Below are 21,620 nucleotides of genomic sequence, written 5' to 3' on the forward strand. Positions count from 1 at the left end.
TTCACAGCAGATAATATAGATGCAGCACTACAGGAAGGGGGGGGGGGGGGGAGAAATGTACAAACTTATTGTACTGTGTGCATAATAACAGTCAATAGTCTTAATCCCCCCTCGTTCAATGACAAAAGAACTACAGAATGCAATGCAGCCTGAAAAAGAATGAGAATGTGTGAATGTCTTGTATCGCTCTGGGGGAGGTGTCGATAAGCAGTTGAATGCATTTTGCTTTGTAAGGGGGGGGGGGAGGAGAGGTGCAACTAACTTTGTGCATGCGTGTCAAACTCAGCCAAGAACCCAAGGCTCAAAGATAATGTGTCTTTGTTTTTTAAGTAAGATCCCATGGCCCGGGGAGGTAAGGATAACGACTCAAATGCCTTTTGCAATTAAATTTGTCTAATGTGTGTGCGTCCTTGAATCCTTGGGACTGTTTAAAAATGTAATAAAGAGTTAACACTCACAGAGACCATGTCTGATTGAGTGTAATATTTCGACAACCAGTATGAGAAGCAGAGCAAGCCTAGCAAAAATTGAACGCAATATTGAATACTAAATATAGAATAAAATCTATTAATATTTATTTTTGTGGTTTCTTAGCAGAATGAATTACACATGGAAGTCTAATTATACTGCAAAATGCAACATCATTTATAAAATAAAACGGTTGTGATTATAGCAATGTAAAAATTTATTTAATATGAAAACATAGCATCATACTGTATAAGGTTTGGTATAAAGCTCACAATTATTCTCGCCTACGCTACTCAGAAAAAAATGTCCCTTTAAAATGTTTTTTTTTGTTGCCGTTGGATATCTAATTTTCTAAGTCCGATTCATTACCGTTACAATTGATTAAATACCGTATGAACAACATGCATAACATAGTGTTTTCCATTAACCAGGAAGTGGACTAAAAGCAAGAAACTTCTCGTTGTGAAATATTAGTACAGGTTATGACATGTAATTGAATCGATCACATACAGTACTGTACAGTGCATAGTGTGTTGTCCAAAATAATAGCGTGGCAAAGTTTTAAAAGCGTGAAGCTGGTAATACTGACTGTATAAAAGTGAAAAAAGCACAGTTTTTAAAAAGCGATATTAGAGTTCCATCAAACTTCATCCTTATCTAATGACGCTCGATGTCAAAGTTTCTTTTCTGGGAAAAAAAATTACTGTATGCTATTATTTACTGTATTGCACATGCATCAAGTCGCGCTGTAGTGTGCATAAGTACAGTACAAGCATTGACACTGTATGGCAGGCATACACTACTGTAGTGTCATTGGGAATTAAAGTCAATACTGTGCTGTATAGTGTAATACAGTATACTGTAGTGCATGATATTTACCTTCATTATAAACTTTGCCAAATGGTTGCAGATGAGCCATTGTCAGAGGTGTATTGTGCGTACAAGCTAGGGTCACTCCTATAGTCTGCATTATAGTTTACAGCATTATACACGTAGTTGACAGGTGCCTGCTGGAGCTGCTGAAACTGATAATCATGTTGGAAATCCGTCTGGAAATCTTGCTGGTAATCTGGCGGGGCCAGGTAGCAAGAATTGCGTTCACCAAATTTTCACGGACAGTCGGACCGTTATTGCAATAGTATTGGTAAACCGATGCAGGTACATTGCTGGATCGAGAAAGACGAATCTTAAATGGATTAAACCCGAACTTTCTCCTTTTGTAGTTGCCATGAGCAAACATACTGTCAAAATGTGGGATTACAGACCAATACCCTCTTCTATCGCCTAGAGGAGGTGCAGTGCGAAAAAAGCATTGCTCATTACTTAATGTTTCCTTTACCGAATGCTTCCACCCACGAACTTTCGGTGAAAATTTGAAAAAAAAAATCATAATTCGAAATGAAATATTCATATATTTCTGATAATGTCGCTTTCTTATCTTTTCCAGCATTAATTGCAGAAAATATTAAATATGCATAACTATAGTCAGGTTTGGTATACATGTACAGGGTTGACATGGTGTCCAGCAATTGGGCAAGGATAACAATGTAGAAAAAAGCCCACAGCATTGTGTTTTAGAGATTTTTATTATGAAACGCCTACATTTCATAACGTCTTCAGCGACCAAGGTCGATTCACAATGGGTCACTGTAGTAGAGTTGGTTTTTATATGGTTTTTAAACACCTGCAAATTGTTATAGTACGGTACTGTGTAGTATTTGTACTAGCCACTGGATACTGTAGTGCAAAGGGAATTCATTTTTGCACTATCTGCCATCTGGCGGATACGCGAAGAACAATACACAAAGAAATCAGAATCCAGGTAATTCAAATAAATCAACAACGGTAAACAAAGGTGTGACTGGTGTGATTGGCGGCATTCACGGAAGAATAACGAGTGAATGCCGCGTGGAATACAGCAGAGTTCACGAAAAATGGCTCCGTGAAATGTTTTCATAACGGCTGCTGCATCTGTATTTACTTGTTATGTAACACTATTTCCTTAAAAATTGGTACGTTGGATGTTGCACTAATCAAATGAAGTCCTATTTGTTTTCTGGCTTGAGGTAACCCCCAATTCACCGCTTTATATAACAGGATACATATGGGCTCATACAACAAAGCCACAGTGTCTGGGCGTTTGCGATTTCCGTAATCTCAAGCAAAAGAAGAAGCAGTGAGCTGAAACCACTCATCAATTCATGTGCTCTTAGTTGTTATGAATACTGTACATACCTAGGAACATAAAAACAGTTCCAATACTTGCAGAACTTAAAGCAGCCGTCCGAGATGCTGGTTTTTATTTTATTTTTTTTCTCTTTAATATGTGCATCAGTACAATCCACACATTGATAAGTAATTAGCTAAGCTGCCGATCGACCGGCATAGCTTCGGCTCGGGGGTTCACTAAATGGCGTCGGTCAGTGCAGCAGAAGAGGACTAAAGATGCAAAGTTCTGTGGGGAAGATCATGTGAAAATAACACACGTAGGATATTGATTGGTCTGCAGCTTTAACAAGATGCCTGACTTCATGAGCCCAATTGTTTTAAAGTTGTTTGGGAGAATATATATATATATATATATATATATATATATATATATATATATATATATATAGAAAGGCGGGGTTGCAGACCTGCCTAAGACATGCAGATGAGCATACAGCTATATTTGCATATATATATATTTGCATATATATATATATATATATATTTGCATATATATATATATATATATATATATATATATATATATATATATATATTTGTCTTCAATAAAAAAAAATTAAAACATCTTGAATTAAATAAAAACTGACATTTCTCAAATCTGTATTGCCTACTTTCACTGCAAGACCATGGTTCACCCACTCATCATACTGTATGATTCCAATGTTAAATAAAACAAACAATACAACTCCCTTAAAATAAACTGCAGCACATCATGCTTTTACAATGGGTTTAGCAGTCTTCATTCCATCACTGCATTGGGGGGGGGGGGGGGGTGGGGGGGAGGGGGGTTAATAATAATCAGCTAAGCTTCCCAATATGATAGTATGAAGATCAGTGAAGGAGCCAAGAGAATAAAAAAACGTAACCTTTAAATTCACTGTCCACATTTGTGTTAGGCTTCATATGCTGACTGACATTGTATCCCAAAACAAAATCACTATCGCGTAATTAACCGCCGAATTCCATCTTCATCTTTGTTCTCAGTCAAGTCTATGCACTGCATCAGCTAGGCCCCTTTGCCACTGTTTGTAAGGTGTGTCCCTCCTCTCCCTGTTTAGTCCCTATTCAATATACTGTGAAGACATCTGCCAGAGCAGGATTAGGTCCCAATTAAAATAAATGGGGCAAGGTGTTGGAAGCCCAAAAGAAAAGCACTTCCAAGTAACACTGAGTGGGCAGGATGCATCTCATAATACAATGGTGTGATATTAACCGCTTTCCCTGCGTGTGCCTGCTCAGGGTGTACTTCAAAATGAGATGCTTATCTTAGTGTGGCACAGAATTACTATCCAGTTCTTAGCAACTCTAATTAATTTGGACTTGTATTTTTCCTGGTAAAATATCATAATTAAAAATAAAACACAACATGCTACAGGGTTGTGTAAACTCCCTATCCCGCTTTCCTGCTAAACAAAGCTTGTCTGGGTAGTTCTTGCAAATCATCCTCTATATCTCAGAATATATAAAACAGAATATATAGATGGATATGCTTTGTTATCTCTGATAATATGTCTGAAGATAAAAAAAAATGCCACAATGACTGGGATTCACTAAGCTCCGATATGGTGTATTGCAGTTGGATCCCATTAACTTTATTGATTGTTAATGCGGTATCGAAGGCCAATACCTTTTATCTGAACTTCGTAAATCTCCCCTTATAACGTAAAACAATATCAATTGTGTTCTACTGAAGGAGCCTTTCACTGCACGTTACAACAGAAGATTTAAAGCTAGCTTGCCCTTCTCCTAATCCCGTAACAATCTTGTTTGTGACATTTCCCATTTGTACAGTGTTCTTTTTCAAGTATTATTTGGTTGCAAATTTGTCATATTTGCTTTAATTTTGGTGCTCCTGCCATATTCTGACTCAACAGGGCATCTTGACAATAAAAAAAAAAATGACATTTTGTAAAGAGTTCTAGATTAAAAGAAAATTGAACCCAGAGCAGGCTGGGTGGATTTTCTGTGGCTTTAAATTGCCAGCTGCCTAAACATGCAAAGTGATAACCTTTATGTGAGAAAGCAACACATTGTATTACTGTACTGTATTTGAAAATAATGCTTGCTTCAAATGAAGTGTGCAATGTAGCAAGTTGCTAAACGGCAGAAACACTAAATCCTACATAGAGTAGAAAAATAATGCAAAAGCGAACCTTGCCTGGCAAGTGAATGTCACATGGAATAATTTGCAAAACAATAAACATGTCTTTTTGGGAGCCATAAGAGAAAAATGCATTTTGGGTCACTTTCTTTCATTTTTCGTGTGATTATAGTTGGTATTCATTGACTTACTGCACATTTACATTTCTTTTCAAGTTCATTTTAATATGCATTGAGAAGTGATTAAACCATTTTAAGACCAGGGGAACAGCTATTTTTTCCTGAACCGTTAAAACATATTTTGGACCAAGTGTCATCATGTACAATACACCTGTGAACACGTGACCTGTATATGGGACAAGGGTTAATACACAGCTATGTAACTGATCCAATCTTCTTCCTGCGGGGTCCCTCAAAAGAATATCTCCCCTCAATCCGTCCCAATATACCATCTGTCATGAACAGCACACTTGTGAGCGTGAGTTATATATGTAACCAGAGTTAATACACAGTTAACTAGCCGCCTCATCATTCTCCTTCGCTAGGTAATTCAAATGAGTTTATTTCTACCCTTACTCGGTTACAAAATATCTTTAACCCGCTGGCACCAACAACTCTTTTGTTCCACACAGGAACGAAACGCGTCAGAGTGGCTCTCTGTGATGCGCAGCATTCTAGTTTAATAAAGCTGTTTTTAACTACTCATGTTTCCGGTTGAATTCCTGCTGCAGTGACCATCTATACACTACGAACTACAAAAACTATATTTGTCAGGGTCTTCGGTCCCAGTTTGCTAAAGAAAAACTATGTACTTAACACACAAAAATCTGTTATCGCAAAAAATGTCCAAAAAGGTCAATTACTCTCTACAAAGCATCAAAGCATGCAACAGTTCAGAGTCCAAAATATTACTAATTACATTTCAGCTTTAATATACAAAATATACAGCGCACAGGTTACAGAAAAAGATTACAATAAACCGTATACAATACAGACAATTTTATCAAATAATGTAATTTATAAAAGACTTCATAACTTTGTTTCTATAATAATTCGACAAACACCATCTTCACTGTTGCGTCTGTGTACATAATATTCACGTCTGGATATGAAATATGACCAGATAACTGATATTTTTGCACGAGAAACAGATTATACATATTAAATTTGTGCACTTAATTAATTAATTACAACAGTTACAAATATCTATTTGTTATTCTGGTGAATTGCGGTCAGGCCCAGGATTCCATATTTCAGAACTTCAAACTTTTTTGGACTACCTTTCTAGCCCCGCCCTCTGGTATTTGCAGATCCCTTTAAGAATCCTTTCATGCTACATTTAAAAGGGTTCTGTTTATTCTAGTGACAAAGTCATATTTCAATCCATCCACTTGCAAAACCAGATATCCTTTCTTCCTAGATCAGCCCATATAACTAGTGTATAAACAATTATAGACAGCACTCTAAATAATGAATAAAATAGCATGAAGTACAGGGTGCAAACGGAACAAAGTGGGCCCAAACAACCCCACTGAAGATCATATAAACCAAAACAAGGGCTCCAGCACACACTGATTAATAGAGAAAACGAAAGAGTCACGGAATAAGACAAAAATGTAATAGCGGTAATCATAGAACAATAGGTATCACACAAATATGGAAATGCTACACGACTATAAATGCAGAATATATGGATCTTAAAAAGCAGGGGGAGAGACACATGGAAGGGGAGTGGGGGAAAAAACACTAAAGGAAAAACTGCAAACAAATAAACAAAGAATAAGACAATGGGGGAGGGTAAGAGGGGCAACGTTTCAGGGCAACAACCCTTTCCTCAGGCCCGTTCCCTTGGGTCCAACGGAACCACAAGGTACTTCCCTTAACCCTATCCCCCCCTACAAGACACAAAGTAGCCAAATAAGAATTAGCTCAGAATCAAGCCCTGGTCAAAAGTCCACAGTATATGCAAGATTCAAACTCAAACCGTCCTTTAAGTGGGATAATCAGGCTTCTGTCTTCTCTCTCAGATTCAAAGGTGGCTCTGGTCAGGGGGTTTAACCTGCCATAAAAACAATTCTGTTATTTTTAAGACAATTTGTAACCAACCTTAACCTCTCGTGAGCCAGATTGATAAAAAAAAATACTTAATTTCTGCCATATTCAATATAGCACGTGGTGAAATGGCACGAAGGTATTGCAGAAGCGGAGGTATAATATGTCCTGTTTAGATGGGTGCCAGATTTAAGACTACTGATACTGTCAATCTGTTAGGAATCGGCGTCCCCTCAGCCCCCCACAGAGGACACACTCTACCTTCAGGGAAATCCTGGACACACGGTGCAACTCTGCCTTACCGGCCTCCGCGGCTCCTCGTCTCTGCGGCCGTCGCGGGATCACCCCGGTCGGCGATTCCGCCGCTATTCCCCCTCCTCAGCGCCCGGCGCGGTCCCTTCTCCCCGCACGCACACGTCCAGTTTCCTCCGGCACGGGTCGCGCGCCCACGCGCCTTACGGAGCACGCACACAGTGCACACTCTTTTTCCCGCCCCCCGGACCTCAGTCTCCGCCCCCGCATGCCGCACAGCCGTGCTAACTGCAAGACTAAGATCCACCTGGCTTGTAATGGCTGCACCAATCCAGAGAGTCTTCCTGCAGTTCCTCCTGACCTGCCCCTGTTCCTGATTGGACCTCCCTGCTTTATCTAGCTTCTCTGTACTCCGCTCCCTGACCTCGGCGTGACAATCACGATTCTACTTCTACACCCGGTACCGGCAAGTATTGTCTACCTTACTACATCTGGCCTGGCAACGCTTAATACCACACGCCGGACACGCTCCCTTTGCTGCGGGTGCATGTATTACCACTTCCCCTTCAGCTTAGGGGATGGGTCTGGTCTGCGGGCAGCACCGGCGTAACACAGTCATAATGTAAGGGTGAGTGGTCTTTAAAGCTGCATTGCAGGTTTTTTTTTTTTTTTTTTTTTTAAAGCATAGGTTTCAAGTAAGGGGTCTCCGGAGCTGAGCCCCAGTAATGTCAGCTCTGGGGACCCCCTGCTTCCCGAAATACTTACCGCTGTCGATGTTGTCAGTATCTCTGCTCAGTTTAAATGTCCTGCATGAAGTGGGCAAATAGGAAGCCACAATGGATGACGTCACGGCTTCCTATTGGCCTGCAGGATATGGGACACTTAAGTCGTCATTATGTTAGCCCCAACTAGCCCCGTCGGAGGCAAATATCTCAGGAAGCAGCGGGTCCCTGGAGCTGAAATTAACGTGGTTCAGCTCCAGAGACCTTCTGCTTCAAACTTTACTATCTTTTTTTTGTGTTTAAAAATGTTTTTTTAAAGTGTCACCAGGAGCACTTTAGTTAAAAAATGATTTAGGCATTTTAATTTTCTTATTTTCTTTACTTCGTGGCCAAGAGGAAGTCATCTTGGATGTGTGTCGACAATCCTGAGATGATCAGGGAGGCTTGCAATCTCATAGTAGAATTGATATCTCTCCTTGTTACTTTCGTATTTTAGCCACCTGTGACTGGACTGTTAGCCATCACTGTTAACTGCCTCAGATCAAAGCATCTACAGATAATCTTGGCCAGGAATTAGACTAGCAATATCATCCCAGGAGTTCCCCCTAGGCCATGTACAGAATCCAGCCTGCCGAATTAAATTGCCAGGGATACTGTAATTGAACCACCGGTGAGCCGAATGCTCCCTATTGGAGTACAGACCCCTGTGTAACTGGAGTCTGCCTGGCTGGCATGTTGAGGAGAGGGCTACACTATCACCTTGTGGTAGAAGCCCTGCTGTTCACGCTCCCTACTCCTGTGTGGAGGGCCTTGCTGCCCTGTCTGGAGCTTAACTGTGTGTTGTTGGCTTCACACTACAACCTGCTTGTGATTCTCCCCTCCTACCATCTGGCTAAAAATAAACAGAGCAGTGATATTACCACTTTTAAATCTCCCTCCAGGGGAAACAAAATGGCAACCAAATCTGCATTTTCAAGTTGGAAAATAGGAAGACGTTACATTGCTGGACAGTCATCTAAATCCCTTTAAAAACCAGGAAGTAATGCTGGTAACCTCCCCGGTAAGAATCTCGGAAATCAGGGCATCCCCAAAGATGAAAATAGCATAGTCTGGCTCTAGGGGACCCCAAATTCGTGTTTTTCTGCTACAGGGCGAATAAGAAACAGTAGGGTAGATATCCACTTGGGTGGTGGAGATAGCTGATTACGCCAAACCAAGGGAAATTTATGTTGATGAATTTTAAGTAGACTGGTAAGTTTTAGCATAACCTCCCAAAGTCAATTTAAACATTCCGTTTTTTATTTCTGCTACACATTCACTTCTAGAACAGTCAATAATAAATTGCTTTTCTAATGACAGCATGTACTGTACATACTATACATTGCATATTTCAATTGTTTAAGCAAGAATGTGGGCAAACAATCCTGCATTTTTATCTTCACCACCAACCTGCAAAGATAGATCAATCCACATCTTTACAGTGCACCTACTGCATACTTATTCGTCAATTTTTAAAATATATATATATTTTTTAATACTGTAACATCTCGTTTTATATCTGAAATGATGTTTATGTCCTTAGAATAGAATATTTACTAAAGTTATATTTTCAATTTCAACTTTCATTCCCAGCTAGCTCAAACCCCAACTGTATTTCACAATTTTCTTCCCACTGCAGTACGTTATAATAAAAGCACAGGCCATAATATATCCATTATTATAGACCTGGTTTCCACCGGTTACTAGCGATGAAAAAGGCACTGAACTTAATACATGTGTAGCCTGGGAAATCTGTTTCCATCAGCAGCAACAAATTGACTGTGATAAACAGCATCCAAAATAATAGGAATGCAAGCACAATTTGCCCCAGAACAACGATACAGAAAACACCTATATGTTAACCTGCTAAAAGTCACTTAGTGAAAATAAGACACTTGGGTTTCCTGTCAGACTACGAGTTTCCAAACTTCAAGTTAACCTCTTCAATGATAGATGATTTATAATGCAGTTTAGGTCCCTCCCTGTCGGCATCTAAAGCGGGCTTGATTATAAACTATTTTGTTTTCACTGTTCCCTATGGAATTCTGGTAACCCACTAATGTATCTGCGGTCAAAGGCAGCAGAATACATTATATAGTAAATGGTGGAAACTCATAAACCTTCTATTGTTCCCATTTTATCTCTCTATTTCTTCCCCCCCCCCTCCAGTATCCCTTTCCTCATCCACATTACTCGCTTCTCAATGCCTCTGCCCTACTCCCTCATCCCTTTCTCCCCCTATTCTCTCTAGTTTGCTACCCTGTTCCTCATTTCTCTTTTGCCCAGTTCCTTCCTCCACTCTACCCTGCCCCACATTCTGCTTTTCTCTCCTGACAGTTCCACCCTTCACTCTCTCTACGGGTTCCTTTTTTTCCTCTCATATCCCTCATTTCTGCTGTTCTCTTCTTCCCCCTTTAATCATCATTTCTCGTTTCTCCTGCTCCCATGACAACTACTTTCACGTCTATCCAGGCCACATTTTCAATTATAACTCAAAAAAGAGAGACTATTATGACAATTTGCAGACCTATAACCCCTTCACTGCTAGAGGACAGCAAAGCATTGTACCCTCCACAATCATAATTAGCAAGTCATATTTTTTTTTAAAAGTGGGCTTAATTTAGGAAACAGTGAGCATATCACATGCTTTAAAACATGCTCTTTGTGTTGACACCACAACTAAATTAACCGCTTTCGTAATTATAGATGTTACAAAGCCCTACCTGGAATTCATTATTTTAATCAAACACAATTGTCTATTAAAAGGGGATGCTAAATAACATTTGAAGAGCCCTTTACAGCCGTAGCAGTGTGACCTACTTCCGTACTTTAAAAAAAAAGTTTGCTGAACACAAAACACTGGCTTTGAGCATCCGTCCTATAAAGCAACTCTAAAAACTCCCATAATAAGATGTCCATTTTTAGTGCAGCCATTTTGCCCACTCTGTCTGACTTTGGTTGGAAGCAGAGTGGAGAAGACTGGACAAAGGCAGAGGCATTTAGAAATGTCACCTGTGTTATCAGACACAGTAAGTGCAATACATTTTAGATTACTAAACACATTGTAATGAATTCAGAGGTGATGCTGTATTCAGTAGGATATCACAATACAGCGAACCGTGACCATGTTTGAGATTATCTAGATGAGGTCTTTGTATTTGGCCTATTGTCACCATTTCTAAGAGTTTAAGGTCTCCAAGTTCAACTGACAATATTGTTAAGTATTTATGACTTCAGAATAAGCCTCTGTCTAAATCTATTAAGCTGTTTGTTTGGGAAATAAAATATTTTCGTGATAACTTAAGTAGACAGCAGATTGATTATTTCATTATGGAGCAGGCCCACAATTAGACATAACAGGAGCATATATTCAGGGTTTGTGACAGACTTGGCATCTGTACTGACCGAGCTCTTAGCAGAACCAACATATGGAAGAGGAAATAAAGGAAACAACCGCCCTGCCCTGCTTAAAACTTTGGAGCATTTGCTATTGCATAACCCAGCCAGCTACATAATATTACAGCTGGGCTCCTCCTTAGGTTTGGTTAGTGTAACTTCATTTTAGGCCTAGAAGTCCATCTCTGAACAGCCCAGCACTGTGGAGTACTGTAATATACTGGAAAATAGCTTAAGTTGAGGACTTCTACTTAAATAACTGAGATTCCCGGAACAATTACAAACAATTGCAATGATTAGTACCAAAAGATTTTTTAAAACAGAACCGAAAATGTTTAAGGGAAAAAAAAAAAAAAAAAAAAAAACTGCCATCGAGAATTTTCCAGGATCCGAAAGAATTTTCTAATATAACATAAGTATTTCTCCAGAAAATAAAATTTTACAACGGGATGACGAAGAAATAGCACAGGGGAGTTGTACAGAGAAAATGAAAACGACGTAAATAAAAACTTCCAAGTACTTGATGTTTTGAAAACCCTACAGATGTTTGCGAAGGATCGAACGGTTATAATAATATAAATATATATATCAGAAGTGGAAGGAGGACAGCGTGTGTTTGAATCTAAAGACACTAAGTAAATTTGACAGGGTTCTAATTTCCTGACAACTTAATCCCACAACTGCTGGGAGGGGCAGCAGCGCATTGCATTCAGACCCTTTCCTACTGCAACCCAGCAAAAAGGTTTAGGGATGCACATTGTGTAATACAAATATTCAGCACTGTGTTTCATTCATTTGCCTTGTAACGGTTATTTGCATTGAAACGGTTATTTGCATTGACTTAAAATCATTACTACCAAAAGTGGACATGTGATCAATGGATCCAGATTTGTCTGGAGGTCTACGTCAAAAAGTAAGTCAAAAGGTCTTTGTACTCATCTTAAACATTTTATCAAATGGGGACTAACAATATTGGTTTTCACTATACAATGTCAGGGATTGGACCTTTTAAATTCTTTTCAAATGTACAGATGTAGCCAACATTATTGCAAACTGTGGGGCGCTCCTGTGGGTGAAATAGCTCGATAGTCCCGCCTGCGTCAGTTTCAAAACAATGACCTCTTCCCCCATTGGTGGTGCATTCTGTATGCCTCGCTGCAGAGCGTCACAGGTTTCAATAACGTTTGCTACATCTGTATGCCGAAAAAGCTCAAAACAAAGCGAATGTACATACACCATGTAACTTTTAGGCGCTTGTAAAAGGCTCATAGGGTAGTGAAATCAAATGTTGAAATCACCATAGCAGAGTTATTGTGCATTTAGTAACCTCGCACTGGTAGCCACCTCTGGCGTCCCCCATCACAGGAACAACAATAAAACAAAATGGCATAAATATTTGAATTCGTTGATGGTTGCAATTGGGATACCTTCTATGGGACCAACATTAGAGATATTCAGAGATGAAATCATATTGCACAAAACATTCAATATTACATAGATTTTGTGCACTGTATCCTAAATGGGGAAAAACATGATTCTGAACTGAAAATATTAATCTTGAATGGTTTCAATGCACCAGACCAATTTTTTTTTTGCTCACAGTTTTGCCAAATTAAAGAAACTAATTAATCATGTTTTGTGCATTTGGTGTAAAAAAAAAAAAAAAAAAAAAAAAAAGTGACAAAAACCCACCACCCCTCCATGCAGCAGGCATAAGCTTATAGGTTCCAATGTTAAAATGGATAAGAAGTAAAGAGTGATTCACTGCGAGTGCTCATGTCCTTACCCATAATCCTTGGTTGCAATGGAAGCACTGTTTGCTAAGGGCTAATGGGGAAAGACAGGGTTGCAGACCTGTGAAACATGCAAATGCACCACAAGTGGTATTTACTTTGATCTGGCGCAAACGTAGTCAGATTTCCGCCTCAGATCTGGCAGGTTTGTGCAGCAGAGAAAATAGCTAAAATAACTATGGGAAGGGGGATTGAAGTAAATATGTGTAGTAATGGCACAATTTCCTTTTGAGAGCAGAGAAACAATTTCAACTTCGATAAAAAATGGAGCAGTAAGAAAGGAGTACAGGGGACAAAATATATATATTTAAAGAAGACTGTTAGATTAAAAAGACGTGGAATTTGTTGGTGTACGATAATTGGACTGCCCCTTTAACTCCTTGGTTGCCCTTAGAGATTTGTTGCGGCCCCCTTTTGAATTTAGGGGGTTAACATTTAGCATGGTGGATGCTCAACCTGCAGAGCTTTGCTACCGGTATGCTGGCGTAAGCGAACCCACACCGCCTTACACAATGTGCCACGGTGCCCCAGTGCAGCTTGTAAAAACTAACGTCAGTATTCATTTAGTGTAGAGGATTTCAAAGACAGAAAACCAGCAGGCTTTGCGATTGGTGAATGTATATGGGAACTGGCAAGAAAACAGTTCAAACTAAAAAACAACAACAACAGTGATGTTAATTACAAAAAAAGTTACTTCAGTAAAAAAGGAAAAACAACTATTTAAACATGGAACTAATGTGTCCGAGATACTACTGTAATTAGGCAGAAATCACTGGGGTGGCTGGAAAGCCGAATAATAAAGTATGCTAGAGAAAGCACTGTGTCATGCACTTTAATAGAAGATACTTTATTAATAAGTTGCTTGCGTGACCTATCGAATATGGTGGTTAAAGGAACGGTCCAAAGTAGAACACCAAAAAATAACATTTTGTAAATCGCAACTGTTCCGGCGAGTTTCAACCAGGTGATCGGTCCTCTACAATCACATGATAGTGACATCACCGCGATGCAGCGCACAGAAGAGGAGGATCCTCTCCTCTCCCATCTAGATCTCCCCTAGAAAACAAGCAAAAAATGTGGTGACGTTCACGGAATGTAACAAGTGGTTATTCTAAGTGAAACAAATGTACTCATTCTTAGCATTTGTTGATCCTTTTCTATCTTAAAAAAATGTCTGACGTTTACCTATTCACAGAGAAGCACAATATACATCAGTGAAGTCCTGCCCTCGTTTAGGCCGCTTCTGTGGAGAAGCGACTAGGGAAAGGAGTAGGAAGCCGGGCACTTTGCCTGTGAAAGGTTCAGCACGGAGGTTTCGAAGGAAAAGTGGAGCAATTGTAGAGCAAAAACACTGCACCAGATATATCAAAGAAAAATATTCTACGGCTTTCCACTGAATTTTGTATTTGATATACTGTATATGGAGCAGTGAAGTGCTCCAGAATTACTCCAATTTGCCTTGATAAAGGAACACAATGTCATTACTCAAGATGAACTACAGTAGCTAAAAAAACTATTGTTGGGGACATACTGTATATACATTTTTCTGTGACTACAATGAAGAAGTTTATGTTGTTCATAAATCGGCCTAGATTTTGAAGTCACGTTTTGACTTGTCAACTCTCCTTGTTGGAGACTCCCTCAAATTTTCTGAAAAGGTTTTTTCTTTTTTCTCCCTGGAAAAAAAAGCTGCTTCAAGCCAATGGAAAACCTCCTGAGACCTCATGGATTTTCCTTCCAAATCTCCTTGAAAAGAGTTTTCATAAATTGACCATCTTGGTTTAGACATGGTTGAACTTTAGTGGTGTTACGAAATACGTGCGCTGTACTGTTCACAGGGACAGATTTATCAAGTGATGATGCGCTCAATGAAAGTACACGCCAGATCAGGTACAATACCCTACATCTGAGTTTGCTGAATCCTGGTGATAGATCTTTGTATTTATGCATTATGTCATTGTTGAATTGCAATTCTCATAGTCTGAGTGGTGTAGAATCGACATATAGGCTCCTGGTTACTAAACAGTCTTCTGCCATAAGACACTTTAAAACTTATTGACTTGAACGGAATCGAAGAGATCTTCCAACCTCCCAGAAGGTGCCTTATGGCAGAAGACTGCTTAATAAATAAATGGGCCTCAAACTTGCCGACAGCTCACTGTAACACCCAGATTTAACAGATTACACATTACTTGCCTTTGGTGCATTTTGTTCCAAAAGTTGCCCCTCCTCCTGCCATGTTATGCATTTACAGGTGAGAAAGAGCAAGCATTGGATTTCTGCATCCTCAAAAATATTTTTCCCCGTTATTTTTTTATTTGTATTTTTTTAAAAAGATTAATACATATTTCGAAATACAAACAAAAATGGAATAGTGGCACAGAAATTAAAAGCATAACTATAAGGTAACAAATTATCACCTACAGGCACAAGAGAGAGATTATTCCTTAGTGTAGGATACAATGCAATCAAATTATTTATTTTATATGCCATTTAGGATCAAATGAATCCACCAGCATTTCCTCTTGCTATTAAGTAATATGAGAAATAATTCACTTAACAGCTGCTACACATTGCTTCAATTCTACATGTTTGGTCAGTATCTTGTCGAGTTATTTCCCAAATAATAACCTCACCCTTAATTAATGGCACTAAAAATTAGGAAATTATATTACCAGATTTTTCCTGGGCTTTGTTTTTTTTTTTTTTTTGTCCAACTATACAGATATTGAGGGGAAAAATATCTTCTGAATGAAACAAGAATTTGCATACCAGGGGTTCTCAAAATGTGTTCTCTAAATTACATTGGTGGTCCCCAATGACTGGTTCACATAGAGATGAAGACACAAAAAGTCAAGCACAAATACCATTGTGAGTTTAAACCAAGTGAAGGTAAATAAAGTCCACTTTGCAGGGCCGTCGCAGGTGGACTACAAGTGAGGGAGGGAGAGCTGCCTTTTCTCCACTGTCTGACCCAGTGTGGTCCCACTGCTTGAATCCATATCCTGTTTGTGAGGCCATTACTTATTTTAATAATACTGTTATAAAGCAACCTGCACCATTATTTGTATCCTCTATTTTTTCATACATGGGAATTTTCTGTCCCTGTTCCTCTGCAACATTTATCTGGTTCTGAACAATGTCCCCATGAAAACACTGTATGAGGTGGTTACTCCACATAACCGAAAGGCTATCTTTCACTCACGGAATATGTGAGTGAACAATTTATTATTCTAATCAATATCACCTTTTCACAAAACGTTATTGCATTATGTGTATTTTTTATATTTTATATACACAACGGTTTGAATGCGCTCCTGAGCTCTGTTTTCCTATGGCTCGCATAGCTCTTCAAAATTAATTTTCATTTCGCCTTCAGATTATTAGTTTGTTATTTTTTAAACTAGTCAGTGTTGAATGGAGGTTTGTGACATTCTTATTAGACTCATATTGTACACCCTGCCAGGTTTCACCCTATCGTGTTTACAAGCCAACTCTCTTCCGCGCCCCCCCCGCGCCCCTCCCCCCCACCAACAATCCAAACAAAGTTTTAGCAAAAAACAGAATACAAGCATTTTTAGTGCCAAAACAGAAGGGAAAGTGCTCACCCGTAAAATAAATATATATATATATATATATATATATATATATATATATTCATGTAGAGGTATCAGTACCGTGTTAGCCGAGCTTCAATAATCAATACTGTGGGCTCTCCATTCATGTTAATTCATGTTAATTCACACTGATACACATACACACTCCATCACTTGCTTTCAGGAATCTTTTGACACCTCCAGCCATAAAACACATCCACACCGGGGGAAGGACCAGCACAGATAACATTCCAATAGACACTGTTTATAGTATAGCTTTTGCTTGCTTCATTCATTGTAACATCGCCAGAAGAAGAGATCAGTGTATCTCGAAAGCTCGCACAAATAAAAGCATTTCGTTAGCCACAGAACGGTATCATCTATTTATTTTTTGATTATATATATATAATAAAAAACTAATAGACAATACAGTTCTGTGGCTAACTAAATGCTTTTATTTGTGCGAGCTTTCGAGATACACTGATCTCTTCTTCCGGCGCATATATATATGCTGATTTAATCTCAGACCCTGGCTAAACTGCCACACACATGCTGCATTCCTGCACTTGCTCCTCTGAATGCCTCTGGACAAAATCTCACACTCGCAGAGTTCTTTCACTACACATGTATCCTAGGCTGTTTCAACTCTGCCCTCTCCCAGGCTAAACAAATCTACTTTTCTTCAACAAAAAACACTCACAACTCTAATCTTCTCTGTCTTTGACTTGCTACTACTGTTACATGTTTTTCTTACTCCATATCACCTCAGAACTTTGCTGACTATACTAAGACAAAAGTGGATTCTATTCGGGAAGACATTGTCTCTGTATCCTCCTTACATTCTACACCTCTTCCTAAATCTCCTCCTGCCTTCCTTAATTCTGTTTCCTCTGTCACAGAGGAGGATGTGTCGCTGCTGATCTTCTCTTCCCTCTCTACCACTTACCCTCTCGACTCCATTCCCTCCCATCTCCTAAAACCTCTTCCTCCTACTCGAATCCCTTCACTCACACATTTTCATCTCCTCCCTCTACCATGGTACCTTTCCCTCCTCCTCCAAACACGCAACTCCCTACCTGTCTCTCTAATTATCGTTCTATGTCTCTCCTGTTTTTTTGCATCTAAACTCCTTGAACGCCTTTTGTTCTCTCGCTTGCGCCATTTTCTCAACTTCTACTCTCTCCTAGACCCTCTACAATCTGGCTTCTGCACGGCCAACTGCACAGAAACAGCACTCACTAAAATAACTAATAACCTCCATGCAAAGACAAAGGTCATTACAATCTGCTCACATTGCCCAACCTCTCTGTAGCATTTGATACTGTGGACCACCCTCTTTCCTCATATACTCCATACCCGTGGTATCCGTAACAGAGTTCTATCGTGGATTTCCTCTTACTTCTCCCATTGTACTTTCAGTGTCTCATTTGGCCAAGATTGCTGTACTTTCAGTGTCTCATTTGGCAAAGATTCCTACTATTCTGAAGCCAGGGCACGTTGGTATGAATGGCTCCCGATAGCATTAACACAGTTCCCTTTTAAATCACTCCAAGTCCTGTAATATTTCCTCCACTTTATTGGGAAAAGGTAGCAGGGTACAGATACTTGTGGATGGTGTGTAGTGGTGATTATTAGTTAGAAACCGGTAAAAAGAGATGGCCTCACCAAGGGTTATAAACAGAGAAAGGTTCTTTACTCACTGTCTCCAGGGTTGAAAAGGAAGTGAGGTGCGGTGTGGGCAAAGGAAAAGTCTAGGGGCAGACCATGTCTGAACAAACAGGAGGGGGGGCAGACTAGCCCATTCTGGTGAGGATCTCAGAGACTGCTGTAGCAGCTCACTGATGTCATGCTCGCAGGCAAGGAGTGCAACATTGTTGCAAGCCACGCAGGCACAGTATGTGTCTGCAGACTCCATGCAGCTGGGAATAAACTCTGACAGGCAGAAACTGCAAAGGAGAGAGGGGGGTGAGTCAGAAATGTGGCTCTTGTTCCATAACACTCCCCGTCTGGTATCTGTAGATACCACTATATGGCAAGCTATGTGGAACATATGTGCAATACATACAACATAACAATATACTGCAAAGGTCCATATTTCCATAGCAATGTGATACCGGCTGGTACCACTGGCATCAAAGTCCTTTGGCCAGGCTTTCCAGTAAGGGAAGCCGGGTGGGTGCGCAGCTCTTGGTTAGCTTGACGCACCACAATGTCTCTTAAAAGTCCACGGCACTGGTAACCAGTTTTTCCCCATCACAGTCCGATTTGGGCATTAGAAGGATAGTCTCTGTAATGGGTCTTAAGAAGGTTTTAACGATCCCATTCTGGGCCACTCGTACTTCCACTTTGCGAACCTTTTCGTCTTCGCTTAGGATAGTTCTGATTATAAGTCCCATGGGCCATTCATTTCTTGCCACCTGTTTATCTTTCAACAAGACCACATCCCCCACTTGGATATCTGGTTTCACTTTTTGCCATTTGTGGCGTTCTTGGAGTGTCACCAGATACTCACGTCTCCAGCGATCCCAAAATGTGTTGGCCAAGTACTGCACCTGTCTCCACTGTCGTTTGTGCATATCCTTAGAGTGGAAGCCTTCGACTGGGGTGGGGACGTTCCCTACTTTCTGGGTCAGCAGCATTGCTGGTGTCAAAACGCTTGGCGATTCTGGATCTGTTGACACTGGGATTAAGGGCCTAGCATTGACTATTGCTGATATTTCGGCCATGAATGTGGTTAGCACTTCGTGAGTGAGTCGAGTCAGTTTTTAGCATTATAGAATCCAAGATACGCCTAACCACTCCGATCATGCGCTCCCATGCTCCGCCCATGTGAGAGGAGTGAGGAGGGTTGAATGTCCACGTGCACTCTTGGTCGCGCAGGTATCTTTGGATACTATTGTCTCTATTGTCCTTAGTGTTTATTTGTAATTCCTTGCATGCTCCAACGAAATTGGTACCACAATCGGAGCGTATTTGTTTAACTGGTCCTCTGACTGCAAAGAACCTTCTGAGGGCATTTATGAAGCTTGAAGCATCCATAGATTCTATAACCTCGATGTGTATAGCTCGTGTACTCATGCAGGTGAAGAGTACCGCCCATCGTTTGCTGTTTGCTAGCCCGCCTCTAGTTCTACGTGAGATGACCATCCAGGGCCCAAATACATCGAGTCCTACATAGGTAAAGGGGGGTTCTGTGTTAAGTCTGTCGACAGGTAGATCCGCCATCCTTTGGTCTTGGCTTTTGCCTCTCAGCATTCGGCACCTAACACATTTGTGGAGATTACTGGCCACGCACCTTTTCATGCCAACGACCCAAATGCCCGCCGCCCTAATGGCGCCTTCGGTGAAGTGTCGTCCCTGATGCATGACTTGTTCGTGGTAGTGGCGCACCAACAAAGTGGCGATGTGATGCCGGCCAGGGATGATAAGAGGGTTGCTTTCCTCCCTGCTCAGTTGGGACTTATTGAGGCGGCCTCCTACTCTCATGAGGCCGTCTTTGTCGATGAAGGGATTCAACTTCCAAAGTGGACTGTTTTCGTTAACACTCTTCTTTCCGCGAATGCATTTGATCTCTTCCGCATATGTTTCTCTTTGAACATGACTGAGAACAGTTTCCTTAGCCTTTGTAATTTCCTCTACGGTGCGCAGCTCTTTGCAGATGTGCCAGCCGTGCAGCCGGTAGTTTTACCATCTGGTGTCTGGCGGAAGGAGGAGGCTATATGCCCGAGATGGGCTACTGTTCGCAGAAGGGCCGTCCACTTTGAGAAGCGTTGGAATCGATGTGATCCGAATGCGTTTTTGTGCGATACATTGGTGAGTACCACGGATACTTGTGGGGGCCTTATCTCCGTATCCTTTTCGGGATCCACGAGTTCAAAATCGTCAACTGGGGTTGGTAGCGTTTCCGCAGGCTGCGCAAGAAACATTGGTCCTGTGAGCCACGACGTATTCTGCAGTTGAGATGCGGGTACTGATCTGGTGGCGTGATCTGCGGGATTTTGCTCTGTGGGCACGTGGTGCCATTGTTCTGGTTGGGTTGACTTCCTGATTCTTTCTACGCGGTTAGCTACGTATACGTAGAATCTCCTTTTCTTATTGTAGATGTATCCCAGTACCACCTTGCTATCTGTGTAGAGTTTGACGGCATCTGGTTTGCTGTCCATCTCATTCTCGATAAGCTCCGCCAGTTCTACTGCTAGCACTGCACCACACAGCTCGAGTCTGGGTATAGTATGGTCAGGTTGTGGCGCCAGCTTAGCTTTGCCAAGGATGAACCTGATGTGGCAACTTCCATCCACGTCCGTGGTTTTTAGGTAGGCCACCGCTGCTATAGCTTTGGTGGAGGCATCTGAGAACACGCAAAGCTCTTTGCTGTGTGCGGCGGTGAGAGATATAGGTGAATAGGGGCGTGGGATTTGAAGTTGCTCGAGGGCCTTCAGGGAGTGTTTCCACGTTTCCCACTCTTTCCGTTTTTCTGGAGGTAGTGGGGTATCCCATTCCTGTTTTTCGAAGGACATTTCTCTGAGGAGGGACTTCCCTTGTATAGTGACAGGAGCCACGAATCCTAGCGGGTCGTAGAGACTGTTAACGGTGGACAGGACTCCGCGACGTGTGAAGGGTTTTTCTTCGATGGCTACCTGGAACGTAAAGGTGTCTGTTTTAAGATTCCAGCTTATCCCCAGGCTCCGCTGTATGGGAGGCGTATCGGTCCCCAGATCCAAATTCTTTAGATCGTTTGCTTGATCATCTGCGTGGAACGCCTTCATCACTGTGGCACTGTTGGAAGCTATTTTGTGCAACCTTAGGTTGGCCTTCGCTAACATCTTTTGTGTCCTCTTGAGTAGATCTACGGCTTCTTCTTCGGTGGGAACTGATTTTAATCCGTCGTCCACATAGAAGTCTCTTTCGACGAAGCTCCTGGCGTCTTTCCCGAACTCTGCTTCTCCGTCTTGGGCCGTTCTTCTGAGGCCGTA

The 21,620-nt window shown here is 40.9% G+C and overlaps 1 protein-coding gene across 6 annotated transcripts in view; it reads right to left on the reverse strand.

The window, feature by feature from the left end:
- ARHGAP26 (Rho GTPase activating protein 26) overlaps positions 1 to 21,620 on the reverse strand; it is a 547,512-nt gene that overhangs the window by 105,377 nt on the left and 420,515 nt on the right. The window contains exon 21 of one of the 6 annotated variants that reach the window (XM_075601059.1): positions 13,868 to 14,107. The exons of the other annotated variants lie outside the window; for them this stretch is intronic. Coding sequence (XP_075457174.1) covers positions 14,050 to 14,107 — 58 coding nt within the window. The 3' untranslated portion in view covers positions 13,868 to 14,049. Of the gene's footprint in view, positions 1 to 13,867; positions 14,108 to 21,620 lie in introns of those variants that run through there. 6 annotated transcript variants of the gene reach the window in all.

Source organism: Ascaphus truei, chromosome 5, assembly GCF_040206685.1.
Source record: "Ascaphus truei isolate aAscTru1 chromosome 5, aAscTru1.hap1, whole genome shotgun sequence".
NCBI classification, from domain to species: Eukaryota; Metazoa; Chordata; class Amphibia; order Anura; family Ascaphidae; genus Ascaphus; species Ascaphus truei.